Source organism: Amblyraja radiata, chromosome 4, assembly GCF_010909765.2.
Source record: "Amblyraja radiata isolate CabotCenter1 chromosome 4, sAmbRad1.1.pri, whole genome shotgun sequence".
NCBI lineage: Eukaryota > Metazoa > Chordata > Chondrichthyes > Rajiformes > Rajidae > Amblyraja > Amblyraja radiata.
Window position 1 is genome coordinate 18975955 of NC_045959.1, and position 15028 is coordinate 18990982.

Genomic DNA, 15028 nt, shown 5'->3' on the forward strand with positions numbered 1-15028 from the left:
AGAAACCTGAACCAGATAGTGTTGGATCTAGAGTGCGTAAGTACAGGAAAGTAATTTAGTATAGAGAATAGTCCCATGACAGGGAAGCAGAGATCTATAATTTTGGGCATATCATTTTTTCTTAAATGTACGGGGGTGAGGAAAAGGAACTTATCAGTCCATTAAGTGAGAATTGGATAGACAGGTGAAAATGAATAATTTGAAGGAGATAGGAAATGAGAGGACACTCTTTAAAGGGTAGTCGGACTCAATGGGATAAATGGCCATTTTTCTATGTTAAAATACTCAGGGATTCTGTGAAGATAGGTGATTACACTTCAGCCTGCTTCACGTCATTGCACTCTCAGGTTCTCCTGTCCACACCTATCTCCCCCCTACTCCTGTTAGTCTGAAGAAGGGCCAGATCCAAAACATAGTCTGTCCATTTTCTCGCACTGAGTTACTCCAGCAATTTGGGTTTTTTTTCCTCAAGATTACAGCAACAGCAGTTTTTTGTGTCCCTCAGGTTCAGGGCTAGTCACACCTCTTGTGGGCACACTGTGGAATTCACAAGGGGATGCTGTAGGGTTGCAGATCTGCACCACCATGTCTGCCCCCACTTTTGCTTTCCTGGCAAATTGTGTGACAAAGTAAAGGAAACACATCACCTTCATCTTTATCTTAATATTAGCCTGCATTAAAAATCCACAGTTTCAGTACAAACTATAAACGCACAAAGCACCAGGCGACTTAAGCAATGAAAATGAAATGTTAAAACATCCTTGAAGGAATAGCCAAGGTGTTAATGGTGACTGAAGCTCATTGCTTGCGAGACACGTAAAGGTGAAAGTGTTGTAGTTTCACTGTACTTCAGCTTGATAACATTCACAATTACCATTTTCACAACTCCGTACCTGCAAATAGAGGTTGCAGACCCAGTGATCTACATCTGATGACATAAGAGCCTCGATTTTTCGGAATTCATCTATTTTATGGTCCTGGTGGCCTCTTAAAAAGGGACATTTATATTTGCCTTCCAAAATCTCCAACTTGCCATTGCAGACGGGAAATGCTCCCCACGCCACAGCCCGGTCAATGCTGCTATTAATTCCATGCAGTGGGAAGAGTTCAAAGATTAAGGTAATTCCTGCTTTGAGTTCATTCGCAGAAGGCAACACCTTGTGGAAAGATAAACATTATGCAATTTAGACTCACACTTGTTTCTGGCATACTCACAATGGGCCGAATGGCCTCCTTCCTGGCTGTCTTCTTTCCCATTCGCAATAAAGCGCTCACAACATCACAAATGAGGGCGGCACAGTAGTAGAGTTGCTGCCTTAAGGGCCTGTCCCACTTACGTGTCCTTGGCACGCATATTACGCGACCCCGTGGTCGCGTTGAGCCGCGATGGTCCTGCGAAGGTCGGACGCGATTATGAGCATATGCACAGCTGTCTGGAGCGCGTGACGTCATTTCAAGATGGACACAAAGCTGGAGTAACTCAGTGGGACCGGCAGCATCTCTGGGGAGAAGCAATAGGTGACGTTTCATGTCAAGACTCTTCTTCAGTCTGAAAAGAAGGGTCTTGACCCGAAACGTCATCCATTGCTTCTCTCCAGAGATGCTGCCGGTCCCGCTGAGTTACTCCAGCATTTTGTGTCTATCTTCAATTTTCTTGGCCCCGCTCTGTGGGGGAGGATCCGGACCGCAACGGCCGTGAGCCCCAGGCCGAGCTCGGCGATCGTTTGCCTGTTTCTGCTGCTGTTGAAGGTGAGACGTTGCGTCGTGCCAGGGTCTTGAGCCTGTCCCACTTTGGCCCCCGTCAGTTCCGCGACAGGCCGTTGGCTCACGAAGATTTTGTTCACTACAAAAATTTCGGAGCCCCGCGCGATATCGCGCACAACTACATACCCCTCCGCACTTCTAAGTGGGAACGGCCCCACGCGGCCATACAATGCCCGTGCGCCTCAACGCGACCACAAGGTCGTGTCATTTACGTGCCAAGGACACACAAGTGGAACAGGCCCTTTACAGCGCCAGGCTTTTCAGTCAGGTTCAATGCTGACTACAGGTGCTGTCTGTACGCAGTTTGTACTTTCTCCCTGTGACCGTATGGGTCTTCTCCGGTTTCCTCCCGCACTCCAAAATCGGAGAGTTTTGTAGGTAAATTGGCTTGGTAAAATAGTAAATTGCCCCTATGTGTAAGGATAGTGTTAGTATGTGGGATATTGCTGGCCAGCGCTGACTCAGTGGGCCGTAGGGCCTCTGTGTCTCTAAAGTCTAAAACTCCAGGCAGCACTTGCCTCATGGGGACCAATTAACTAGGACGACACATTGAGCCAAGTAGCAAGTAACATTTCCAATGTCCGTATTATAAAAATGTACACAAATATTATATGTGCATACAGGAAGATCCTGCTCCTCTTCTCCTTTTCTCAGTATTACAGCTAATGTTGAGGGAGATAGAAACAGAAAAACTGTTGTTTTATTCTTCAGAAATCCCCATGGTTCGACATGTGGCATTCCCTTGTAACTCAGCAGGGCCCATTTCCTGTGCTCCCTTGAAACTCTCCGGTGACACATACGATGATCTAGAAGTTGAATTTAAAGGGAGTGTGAAGAAAATTAACGGGGCCCTGTGGCCTGTGCTCTCTTTAAACAAGCAGGGTTCATTGAAAAATATATTGTCTTATGTGTGATTTTCAAAGAAAAAGTGATTTCAAAAAGCGTGTTGAGGTATTAATAGGAATAAGATCCAATGGTGGAGAAAACCTATCAGTCATGTACCACCGAGGTCCCAAGCAGCGACGTTAGCATGTGCTTTGCATTTATCTATATCTTAACCGTTTTCATAGATTAAGGATTCGCTCGTGTTCTGTTCCATTTTCTCCTTTATCCCGAAGCTCTACATGAAAGCCTCAGAAAATTCCTTTTCCGGCCATAAACTGTTAATGACAACTTCTAGATCATCTTATGTGCAATAAATGCAATCTCCCTAAGCTAGATTTCCCAGAATCTCATTCACCATGGAGACACGGAGCGTAAATATTAAGGCATATTAACACAGAACCTGCTCACAAGACTTTTGATTGAAAGTGTGACATTCTAATTTTTTTTGCAACTTACAGAACCTCAAAGAATATTTTAATTATAAAAATCAATACCCAAATTAGGTACGTGGAATTCTTCAGTAATCCATTGAAACCAAGGTGACAAGCATTGTCTTAAATGTCAAATAGTCAATAGTGAAAAGCGTTTACCAAAACTGAACAAAGAAACAAACAATGTTCTCTCATTGCCAAGTGTTTCATAAACATCAAGCTTCACCTTCTGTCCAAATTAAACATTGGCTCAATTGCCAGGAAATAAACATGGTATTTAGTGAAATCACCGGCCAATGAAGATGGAAAATTAAGAAACAGCAAATTTACCCTGCCTAATGTGCATATTAAACAAAGCAAGCATTCAGATGTTGTCTGTTTAACTAACATGCTTCTAATCTGATTAGAATAATGCAATAGAATGTACTATCGTGACATTCTGTGAGTGTAGATGTAACAAGCTGTCAGTAAATATGTTCCTTGAGTTTGCTTATGTAATAGAGTAATAAATAGATTGAAACTAAGCTGCTGTTTTCAAACAAGTGATTGTTGGTTGTAAAGGTGTTAAGTCATTTCTCTGCAGCAGAATGGTGGTAGGAATTGATGTGTGTTTATCATGCTGTGAGACTCAGTATGGTCCAGAATTGACTGAAAAACACCAGAGTGTCCAGTGCACAATGTAACTACATAAATACATTTGAAGCATTGTGATAATTGTTTGTTAATAAATCTCTTTTGCCCAGGATATGATTAATTAAAAGTTTGCAGTTTCATTCCACTCAATGTGAGTTGTTGCTGGAGATTTGTTTTAGTATCAAAACATTATTTTTGCTATATTTTCTCTTTTTCTAATTGTAATTGTTCTTTCTTTGGTCTTAATCTCTCTTTTAATCACTGATGGGCAATGAATTCATACATTCTAATTCATCTCTTGGTGTTTATTTCTCAATCCTTAACTCCCATGGTTACCAGATTTCATCAAAAAATCAGCTTACACTTGCAACAACTTGCAGGGCAATATTTTTTATGACCCAAATGTATCCAAACATGTTTAAGGAAGGACACCCACTGCAAGATATTGAGCCATTGTTGTGTTGGATGTTCTGAATTTCCCTGAGGGGTTCAATAAAGTATTTATTATTATTATTATTACTTTGTTATCTATCACACAGAACCCCTCTGAAAACTGTATCATGAAAATTAGACTGGCTCTGTAATGTGGTTCGCACCAGGTGCCTCCTCCATTTACTTGCTCTGCACTTCAATAATGCCTTTTGCATTCATTTATAAACTTGGAAACAAATACATAATCCAAACTTGAACATGCAGTGTTCTTTTTCCTTAGAGGGATAATATGCTAAAACTTTCTACCAAACTTCAGTGTGAGAGTACTTTCAACACAAGCTTTTAGAGGTTCGATAAGGCAGTTCATGGCTAAGGGCAACTAGGAATGGGAGATAAATTTTGCTGGTGAGACCCATTTCCCACGATTTCAAAACTTTCTTGTCTTATATTCAATTTTGAGGTTCTATGTATCAGTGACAAGCCCAACATAAATTATCAGCCATCCCCAGATGCTCCTGAGGTGGAGATGGTGAACCAATTGATGCAATCCTCTGGTGAAGATCTTCACATCTAACCATATAACAATTACAGCACGAAAACAGGCCATCTTGGCCCTTCTAGTCCGTGCTGAACACTTATTCTCCCCTAGTCCCATCTACCTGCACTCAGACCATAACCCTCCATTCCTTTCCCATCCATATATCTATCCAATATATTTTCAAATGATAAAATTGAACCTGTCTCCACCACTTCCACTGGAAGCTCATTCCACACAGCTACCACTCTCTGAGTAAAGACGTTCCCCCTCATGTTACCCCTAAACTTCTGTCCCTTAATTCTCAAATCATGTCCTCTTGTTTGAATCTTCCCTACTCTCAGTGGGAAAAGCTTATCCACGTCAACTCTGTCTATCCCTCTCATCATTTTAAAGACCTCTATCAAGTCCCCCCTTAACCTTCTGCGCTCCAAAGAATAAAGACCTAACATAGTGGGGGAAAAGTTCCAGGATTTAGGCCCAGCAGTGATAAAGACATAATGATCTATTTCTAAATCATTGCATTTTGTAGAAGTTATACACTGTAGATACTATTCAAAAGATTGAGTGCCAATAAAGATGAAGTATACAGAGAGGTCAGGACCTTATGTAAATCATGAACATTGCTGCTAACCAGATGAGCCAAATGCACTGTCTATATAATAACTAGGATGCCTTGTCCTGGTTCTTGAATATTGATGAAACTGCAGTCATCCGGACAAGGGGAGAATCTTCATTCACACTCACAAATTTTGCCCTGTAAATGGTGGGAAACATTTGCAATAACAGAAAATGAAGAGGATACCTAGCCTCTGATGTTTTGTAAGCATAGGATTTATGCGGCGGGTTTGGTTGACATTCTGCTCGGTTACGAACTTCGGAATACTAAAGATGAATGACAGTGACTGGAGGACCACTGATTGACAAGGGGAGGTGGATAAACACTTTCTTGTCAAAATTGATCACTATTTGGCACTTTTGTGACACTAATGTTATTTGCCATTTATTTGTCAATTATTGTTACAAAAAATGCTAATTGCTCCATTTTGTCAGAAATATGCTTGCATGATTGATGTAAACCAGAAAAAAGCATCACATTCCCCCTCAATTCCAAAGGAGGTATTAATTAGGCTGTGATACCACAGTTTTCTGAAGTCCATTCAACTTATAAGTATTGGCATAACTAATAGACAAGGAAATGAACAATATTCATTCATTGTTGTTGCCAAGCATTAAGGCTCCTGGACTATAAATCAAATATAAAAGACATTATTTTACAAATATATTTCCTTTTCTGAGAAAAAAAATTATAAACCAACCAGACTTATATATTCCTTGCCCCGATACATTATGGTCTTGCCTACAGTACTTTTGTGATGTGTGATTGGGAAAACTTGTGAGGTAGTATCGAGAAATCTGCAGAAATGACATTCCATTTTTCACTGCTTTTGAATTTCATTTTATACATAATAAAAAATATTGTGCCCTTATAATAATGAATAATAGGTCTTGAGTGATTTATAGACAAGGATTAAATGTCAAGTTTGAAAAGCTGCTGTTTAAATCATGGTGGACCCCCTAGGGTGAACCGCGCAAAGTATTCAAATACCACCCAATCCTCTGTACTTCTTCAGATTCCATATTTAAATAGAAAACTTATTGCAATTATTGATGATTTTTTTAAACAATGCAGTGGTAACCAAATGTATTGGTAACATCAAAGTGAGGTACAAACTAACAAGCTTAAATTAAAAATATAAATGGAATATTCAAAAATATGTGCTTGGAAATTACACTCTGTGGTTTAAAAATTACATTTGCCAATTATTTCTCTCAGCTGATCAGCACTGACAAGCAACTAATCACTCCAGTTATTTCATCAGCACAAATATATATTATTTTCTCTCTCCAGATTCCAATTTCATTTAGGTTCATTATTGTCACGTGTATCGAGGTACATTAAAGAGCTTTGTTTTGTGTGTTGTCAAAATAGATCAGATCCACCAAATATATATAAACTCAAGTAAAACTCAAGTACAATAGATAGAGCAAAGGGAACGATACAGTGCAGAATATATTCAAGTTACATTTAGGATGCAACTCTCATACAGAACATGATGCATTCCAGGGATATACCAGGGACAGCATTTATTACTCACCTCATTGTCCCCAAACTGGATGGCTTCCACCTCAGAGGGCAGTTACAAATGAACCACAATTCTGAAGGTCTAGAGTCGTCGACAAGATTTAGACTTGTTTCACTTTGGAAAATTATGATTGTGAAGCCAATATAACTATCAAATAGCTTCACAATTGTTATCGCAAGCACAATAATTAGCTTTTAATCCTTTTCATTAGCTTGACTTAACATTCACATTTGCTGCAGTGAGATTTGAACTCGTGTATCCAGATTAATGATTATATAGGACCAGCAATATTATCCATCAACATGCAACTTAATGTGTTACAGTCTAGAAATAGTATTGTGCGGTGCTTGTTTCTTCAGTGCAAAGTGATCCAAATTGATGTAACCTGGAGTAAACCTCGTTACTGAGAAGTTCCTGGTGAAATATTGTAACCATTAGCCAAAATCCTGTATGGGTCACATTCCATCAGGATCCATGATATCGCATCTTACATTCTCACTGCCTCAGACACATAATACATGGCATCAGTTGTTCAATTAAACAAATTTGAAGTCTACGTGGTGTAAACTGGAGCTCTTAGCTCCCAACTCCAGCAAATGACAGTCACAAAAGAACAAGGAAAACAATTTTAGGTAGACAAAAATGCTGGAGAAACTCAGCGTGTGAGGCAGCATCTATGGAGCGAAGGAATGGGTGACGTTTCGGGTCAAGACCCTTCTTCAAACTGGAGTCTGAAAAATGGAACCTTACAGCACTGGAACAGGCCCTTCAGCCCACGATGTCTGCGCCAAGCAAATTAAATTACTTCCTTCTGCCTACACATGATTGATAGGTCTCATTCCTGCATATTCATGTGCCACCATTGAATCTGCTTCCACCACCATCTCTGGCAGCGCGTTTCAGACACACACTAGTATCCGTGTAAAAACTTGCCCTGCACCACTTCTCTAAACTTTCCTCCTCTCACATTTCCATCCTGGGGAAAAGGTTGGGACAGTCAACCCTATATATTCCCTCTCATGATTATATAAACTTCCATTAGGAATCCTTTCAGCTTCCAATGCTCCAGGGAACAGATTGTCCAATGTTCCCTTATATCTAATATCCTCTAATTCAGTCAGTATCCTGGTAAACCTTTCCTGCACACAACACTCCAAATGCTGCCTACCCAAAGTTTTACAAAGCTGCACATGGCTTCCTGACTTATACTCAATGCTCTGATTGATGAAAGCAAGCATACTATAGGCCTTCTTTACCTCTCTGCCTACTTGTGCTATTACTTTCAGGGAACTATGGACTTGGACATAGTTGAACATCCCTCTGTACATCAATGCTGCAAAATATCCTACTATTCTTGCAGTTGGGATGTAATGTTAAAATTGTACAAGGCATTGGTGAGGCCAATTCTGGAGTATGGTGTACAATTCTGGTCGCCTAATTATAGGAAGGATGTCAACAAAATAGAGAGAGTACAGAGGAGATTTACTAGAATGTTAGTAAAGGGAAAAAAAAAAATTGTTCGGCGCGGACTTGTAGGGCCGAGATGGCCTGTTTCCGTGCTGTAATTGTTATATGTTATATGTTATATACCTGGGTTTCAGCAACTAAGTTACAGAGAAAGGTTGAACTAGTTAGGTCTTTATTCTTTGGAGCGCAGAAGGTTAAGGGGGGACTTGATAGAGGTCTTTAAAATGATGTGAGGGATAGACAGAGTTGGCGTGGATAAGCTTTTCCCATTGAGAGTAGGGAAGACATGAATTAAGGGACAGAAGTTTAGGGGTAACATGAGGGGGAACTTCTTTACTCAGAGAGTGGTAGCTGTGTGGAATGAGCTTCCAGTGGAAGTGGTGGAGGCAGGTTTGATTTTATCATTTAAAAATAAATTGGATAGATATATAGATGGGAAAGGAATGGAGGGTTATGGTTTGAGCGTAGGTAGATGGGACTAGGGGAAAATAAGTGTTCGGCACGGACTTGTAGGGCCGAGATGGCCTGTTTCCGTGCTGAAATTGTTATATGGTTAGATGGTTATTAACTGTACATTTTCCCCCAACATTTTACTTCCCACACCACACTTTCCCAGATTAAACTCCATCTGCCATTTCTACACCCATATCTGCAACAGATCTGCATACTGCTGTACCCTTTGATAGACTTCCTCACTGTCCGCAACTTAATTTGGTTCCAGCAATATCTCAGCACACAAAAAGCATATCCTTCCTGAGGTAGTGATCTGGTGTTCATTTAGTATTATTACTCGGCACCATTTGTTGAGTATAAATAGCTAATATTTAAAGTGTTTTAACATGCTTCATATCAATCACCCTTGGGCACCAAAGGCAGAATAAGTGGGCCTTTATGACAAACTTATACCACAAATTAACGCACTGCAGTAAAACTTTACAGCAAAATCGAGAAGATATATCGAGCAAGGTGTATTATTACATGAAAACAGAATGGAATTTAACATTTGCAGGGGAATTCAATTAAAGCCACAAACTTACCAGAGTGTATCACTCCTGACCCATTGTATCAACTTTATTGATTCCTGAACCAACTAGATCACTGGTAGCCAGAGATCCACCCTGTGTCAGCTTCACAACAGACACACGTCCTAGACTATAAAAGTCTCTCCTTGTAACTCAAACCCTCCAGTCCTGGTAACTTTCTTGTGAATCTTTTCCACTCTCCTTCCAGCTTAATGACATTCTTCCTATAGCGAGGTGACTGGAACTGTGTGAGAACTTTGGGACCAGCAACCACAGTTCTACTAGCTTTAAAATAATTACGAATAAGGACAAGGCTGAAGCACAAGTTGAAATTCTAAATTGGGGCAAGGCAAAATTTGATGGTATATGGCAACAACTTTCAAAAGTTGGACTAGTTTGTTTGCAGGCAAAAGAAAATGGGATGCTGTTAAAAGTTTGCTCATGAGATTTCAAGGCATGCATGCTCCTGTTTGAGTGAAGGGTAGGGCAGGTAGGATTAAGGAACCTTGTATGACAAGGTTGAAGCTCCTGATTGAAGCTCCAATCTGGAAACAGACATATGTCAGGCATAGGAAGCAGGGATCGAGTGATTCCCTGTAGAAGTTTAAGTGAAAGGGGAGCATACTTAAGAATGAATTCAGGGGGGATAATAGGGGACATAAGAGAGCTCAAGGAGAATCCAAAGAAAGATTATATGTATTAAGAGAAAAAGTGTAACAAGATAGAAAATAGGGTCCATAAAACTAAAATGGTCATCTATATGTGCAGTCGTAGGAGATGGGCAAGATCCTCACTTAATATATCTCTTCCAATTTTACTGCAAAAACATAAAGACTGGGGAACTTGGGAAAGTTAACATTAATAGGTTGAGGACAGTTAATGTCAATATCTTTAGGGCAGCACAGTGGCAAAAATGGGAGAGCTGCTGCCTGACAGTACCAGAGACCCCCCCCGTTCGATCTTGACCTTGGGTGCTGTCTGTGCGGAGTTCACATTTTTGCTCTGTGACTGTGTGGGTTTCCTCCAGGTGCTCGTGAGGGAAATAGATTGGTGAATCCAGAGTTTTTTTTCCCAGGATAGGGGAATGAACAACCAGAGAACATAGATAGACATAAAATGCCAAAGTTACTCAGCAGGTTAGGCAGCATCTGTGGAGAAAATGGATAAGTGACGTTTCGGGTCAGGACCCTTCTTCAAACTAAACCGCTAAGTTACTCTAGAATTTTGTTTCTGTCATTGGTATGAACCAGCATCTGCAGTTCGTTTTTATTACAAACAGAGGACATACGTTGAAGGCGAGAAATTTATATTCCTATATAAACATTATAGGAATTTAAGGGGCGACATTTTCACACAGAGGCTGGTGCGTATATGAAATGAGCTGTCAGATTATGTTGTAGTGACTGGTATCATATCAACATTTAAAAGATATTCGGACAGGTTAGGAAAGTTTTAGAGGGATATGGGCCAGTTGCAGGCAATTTAGATGTGTTTCAATGGGGTATCTTAGTTGATATGGACAAGTTGGGAGAAGGGCCTGATTCCATGCTGTATTACTATATGGCTCCATAATTGCACACAATATTCCAACCATTCTCTAGAGGACCCACATCTTATACAGCCTAGATATCCTAACCCCTGTATTCAATGTCCTGGCTGATAAAGACAAGCATGCCAAATATCTTCTTCACCACGCTATCTTCCTAAGTTGTCACTTTCAGGGAAGTATGCACTAGTACCCCTAAGTCTGTCAATGTCACAGCACTCTCAAGGACTCTGCCATTTGCTGTGCTTGCTCTGCCCTGATTTAATTTGCCAAAATACAATGCTTCAATACAAGTTAAATCCATCTGCTATACTTTGGCCCACTTTCACTTTTGATTAGTTGTTTGACATTCAGGTGATTATAATTGTGCTTCTTTTTTTTGGGGGGGAGGGGAGCTGAACCTACAATGACTCACTTCATGTTCCTTATTGTTCTTTGGGACATCTTGAAAGGCACCTCTTTTGTGCAAATGAAGAGATCTCCGGTATATACCTGCCTTTGCTTTAGATCTTCTTTCAATATCAAGCATTGTTGCAATGGCAGGAAAAGAAAATGTGCGAAAGCAAAAACTCTGTTTTATCACAAAACTGCAGAGGTAAATTTTACAACTATCCAGGTTATGAGCAGCTGACATCGCATGCATATGGATGAGCGTTTGGCAGACCAGCGCCTGCGGAGCTGAAAACATTCTCTGCTGTTCACAGCTGTATGTATACCTGGCTTATGAACTATCTGGGTTACAATGGTTCATGGGAACAGAACCCCCGTGGTAACTTGGGGAGGACTTGTACCAACAGGGCAAAAAGCTAAATTCAGGAAACAACAAGCAAAAAGTGAAAATTATTGATCAATGAGGGACACAATGCAGGAGCTGCTTTAAATCATTTGTTTTTAAAAACAAATTATTCTATTTATTTGGTTCTCTGGCAAACAGTACAAATTCATTAAAGCTGGATTATCAATGTGACAGGGAAATCATTTAATCTGACAAATTTCAAACATAGTTGCAAGACTGAATTAATTAAGTGTTCCATGTTTGATTGCATTAGTAGTATTACTCCAGAGCTTGTTTTCAGGATGTGGTTAAAACAATTAAAATGCCTGGGTTTAATTAAAATCTTGCTGAATTACTTCAGCATGCACACTGGGTCCTTATCAGAAACTTAACAAAACATATGTGATGGTTAGCACGGAAGAAACAAATTCCTCTTTTGGAACAGACAGTAAAATCTCACAAGGTTATGGAGTTTAATCCACATTACTGTGTTTTATTGGAATGGACGCAAGCCCTTCATTCATCCTGAACTCATCACCTGACAATGTGTCTTATCTAAAATTGACAAATTGTAAAGCACTGAGGGAAGCACTGCGCCCATCATGTCTGTGTTAGCCCAACATTAGAATTTCCCCAGCAGTCTATATATTCTTCCCACTTTTCCGAATTGTATAATTAAATCTGCTTCTGCTACACTGTCCAGGATTGCATTCCATATCATATTGTCTTCTTAAGTCTCCTCCAATTCTATTTTAAATATCATAAATCTATGTTTTTGAAATACCAACTCTTTCGCCAGTACAAACATTATTTCTAGCACCCTGCAATTTTAAGTACTGCAAATGTGCCTCCCGTAAGATTTTATTGTTCCTGTGCATCTATCTGTGACCTACCTACAATCCAGTAGTACTTACGCCTACTGCAATGAACTGCTTCAAAAGAATGATTGTGACACAAATCAATTCCTGCTTCAGAAATGACCTGGGTCAGCTTCAATTTGACCACTGCCACATCAGGTCAATAGCAGATGCTATTTCACTAGTCTGATCTGGACCGTATGGAGAACAAGAACACATACGTCGGGCTACTGTTCACTGACTGCAGTTCTGCATTCAACACCATTATCTCTTTCAAACATCACCAACCTTGAAGACCTGGGCCTCAATACCTCTCTTCCTAACTTTGTCCACAGTTGCTTGCACTAAACACTCAATTTGCCTGGAGTCTACCATAATTCAGATTGGGGTTTTGAAACAAAACAAAATGTGCACAACTTATTGCATGTTGTATTTAATCCTCACAATCAAACAATGCTCTGTATCTCTCTGAAGTTATAGATTCCACATGTATTATCACCAACCTCATCAAAACCTATTGGAGATTTCATTATGTAGCCTCTAATTCTTTCTACACATTGTTCTTAAGTGTCATTTAGCCAATTTATCTTCACACTTCTTCCCTAAATCCATTGTCTCACCAACTATGCTGCGATTTCTCACCTGTAAAATGTTCTACGGTTGACATGTTTCCTCACATCTTAGACATTCACGAAGGATTGAGAAAGACTTGTTTCTACCCTTGTTTATTGAGTTTTAAAGTGTTAGTGAGGCCAATGTGGGAACTGCAGGCTCTTCCTTAGATGGGGATGAAGCTTGCTGGGGTGGTGAACTGGTGGGTAGTTTGAGAGCTGCTCCATTCCTTTTGGAGATTACTCTCCTAATGCATGAATTCAAGGTCTTCAATATCATTCCAAATGCTCCTTCTCCACTTCAAGAGGTTATGTGCTAAAGGTTCGAAGCAGACAATTGAATGTTGCATTTCATCAAGAAGGCTTTGAGGATATTCTCAATGTTTTTAAGACCATAAGACATAGGAGCAGAATCAGGTCATTAAGCCCATCGGATGGCAGGACTGTCATATGAGGAAAGATTGAAAAGACTAGGCTTGTATTCACTGGAGTTTAGAAGGATGAGGGGGATCTCATAGAAACATATAAAATTATAAAAGGACTGGGCAAGCTGGATCCAGGAAAAATGTTCCCAATGTTGGGCGAGTCCAGAACCAGGGGCCACAGTCTTAGAATAAAGGGGAGGTCATTTAAGACTGAGGTGAGAAAAAACTTTTTCATCCAGAGAGTTGTGAATTTATGGAATTCCCTGCCACAGAGGACAGTGGAGGCCAAGTCACTGGATGGATTTAAGAGAGAGTTAGATAAAGCTCTAGGAGCTAGTGGAGTCAAGGGATATGGGGAGAAGGTAGGCACGGGTTATTGATAGGAGACGATCAGCCATGATCACAATGAATGGCGGTGCTGGCTCGAAGGGCCGAATGGCCTCCTCCTGCACCTATTTTCTATGTTTCTATGAGTCTACTCCACCATTCAATCATGCCTGATCTACTTTACCCTCTCAACCCATTCTCCTGCCTTCTCCCGGTAACCTACAATGCCCTTGCTATTCAAGAACCTATCAATCTCCACTTTAAAAATACTCAATATCTTGGCCTCCACAGCTATCTGTTGCAACAAATTCCATAGATTCAACACCATCTAGCTAAAGAAATTCTTTCTTATTTCAATTATTTTCTTCTTTCTTCCTGGGGATCATTTCTTGTGATGAGCTAAGAACAGATTGGTGTTGTAGAAGTGTGGTACAGTGTACATGAATGAGGCAGCCTGGTTCACTGAGCCGACAGGTTGTAAATAGGGCCTCAACACGGGGGCTGTTGGCTTGTGAGAACTCACTGACTGTTTCCCTTGCCCTTCCAGTGAATTTAGAGTATTTGGACTTTAATTGTAATGTTCTTTTCAGTTCTTTGAATTGACTGCTGTAGGTAGATAGGGTATCAAAAGCATATAAGAGAACAAATGTTACTTCTGCCTGGTTGACCGTATGTTTTGTGCCAGGTCATTAAATCATAGAAAGATACAGCACAGAAACTGATCCTTCATCCCATTGATTCTACTCTAATCACCCAACCACCTTTACACAAAGGTAGACAAAAGTGCTGGAGAAACTCAGCGGGATGGCAGCATCTGTGGAGCGAAGGAAATGGGCAACGTTTCGAGCCGAAACCCTTCAAACTCCAGTCTGAAGAAGTGTTTCGGCCCGAAACATTGCCTATTTCCTTCGCTCCATAGATGCTGCCTCACCCGCTGAGTTTCTCCAGCACTTTTGTCTGCCTTCGATTTTCCGGCATCTGCAGTTCCTTCTTAAACCTTTACACAAATGCTTTTTTTATTCTCCCCATTTTCCTCCAGATTCTACCATTCATGTACTCACTGGGATCAATTTACAGTTGCCAATTAACCCAGCAACCTAAATGTCTTTGGAGTGTTGGAGGAAACCAGAGCATGCAGAGTAGACCCACATTGCCGCAGGGAGAACATGAA

At 40.5% G+C, this 15028-nt stretch overlaps 1 protein-coding gene across 1 annotated transcript in view; it reads right to left on the reverse strand.

The window, feature by feature from the left end:
- The window catches only part of LOC116971868, a 283701-nt gene that overhangs the window by 213069 nt on the left and 55604 nt on the right, over positions 1-15028 (reverse strand). Inside the window, exon 8 of the mRNA XM_033019036.1 lies at positions 894-1157. Coding sequence (XP_032874927.1) covers positions 894-1157 — 264 coding nt within the window. The remainder of the gene's footprint in view (positions 1-893; positions 1158-15028) is intronic.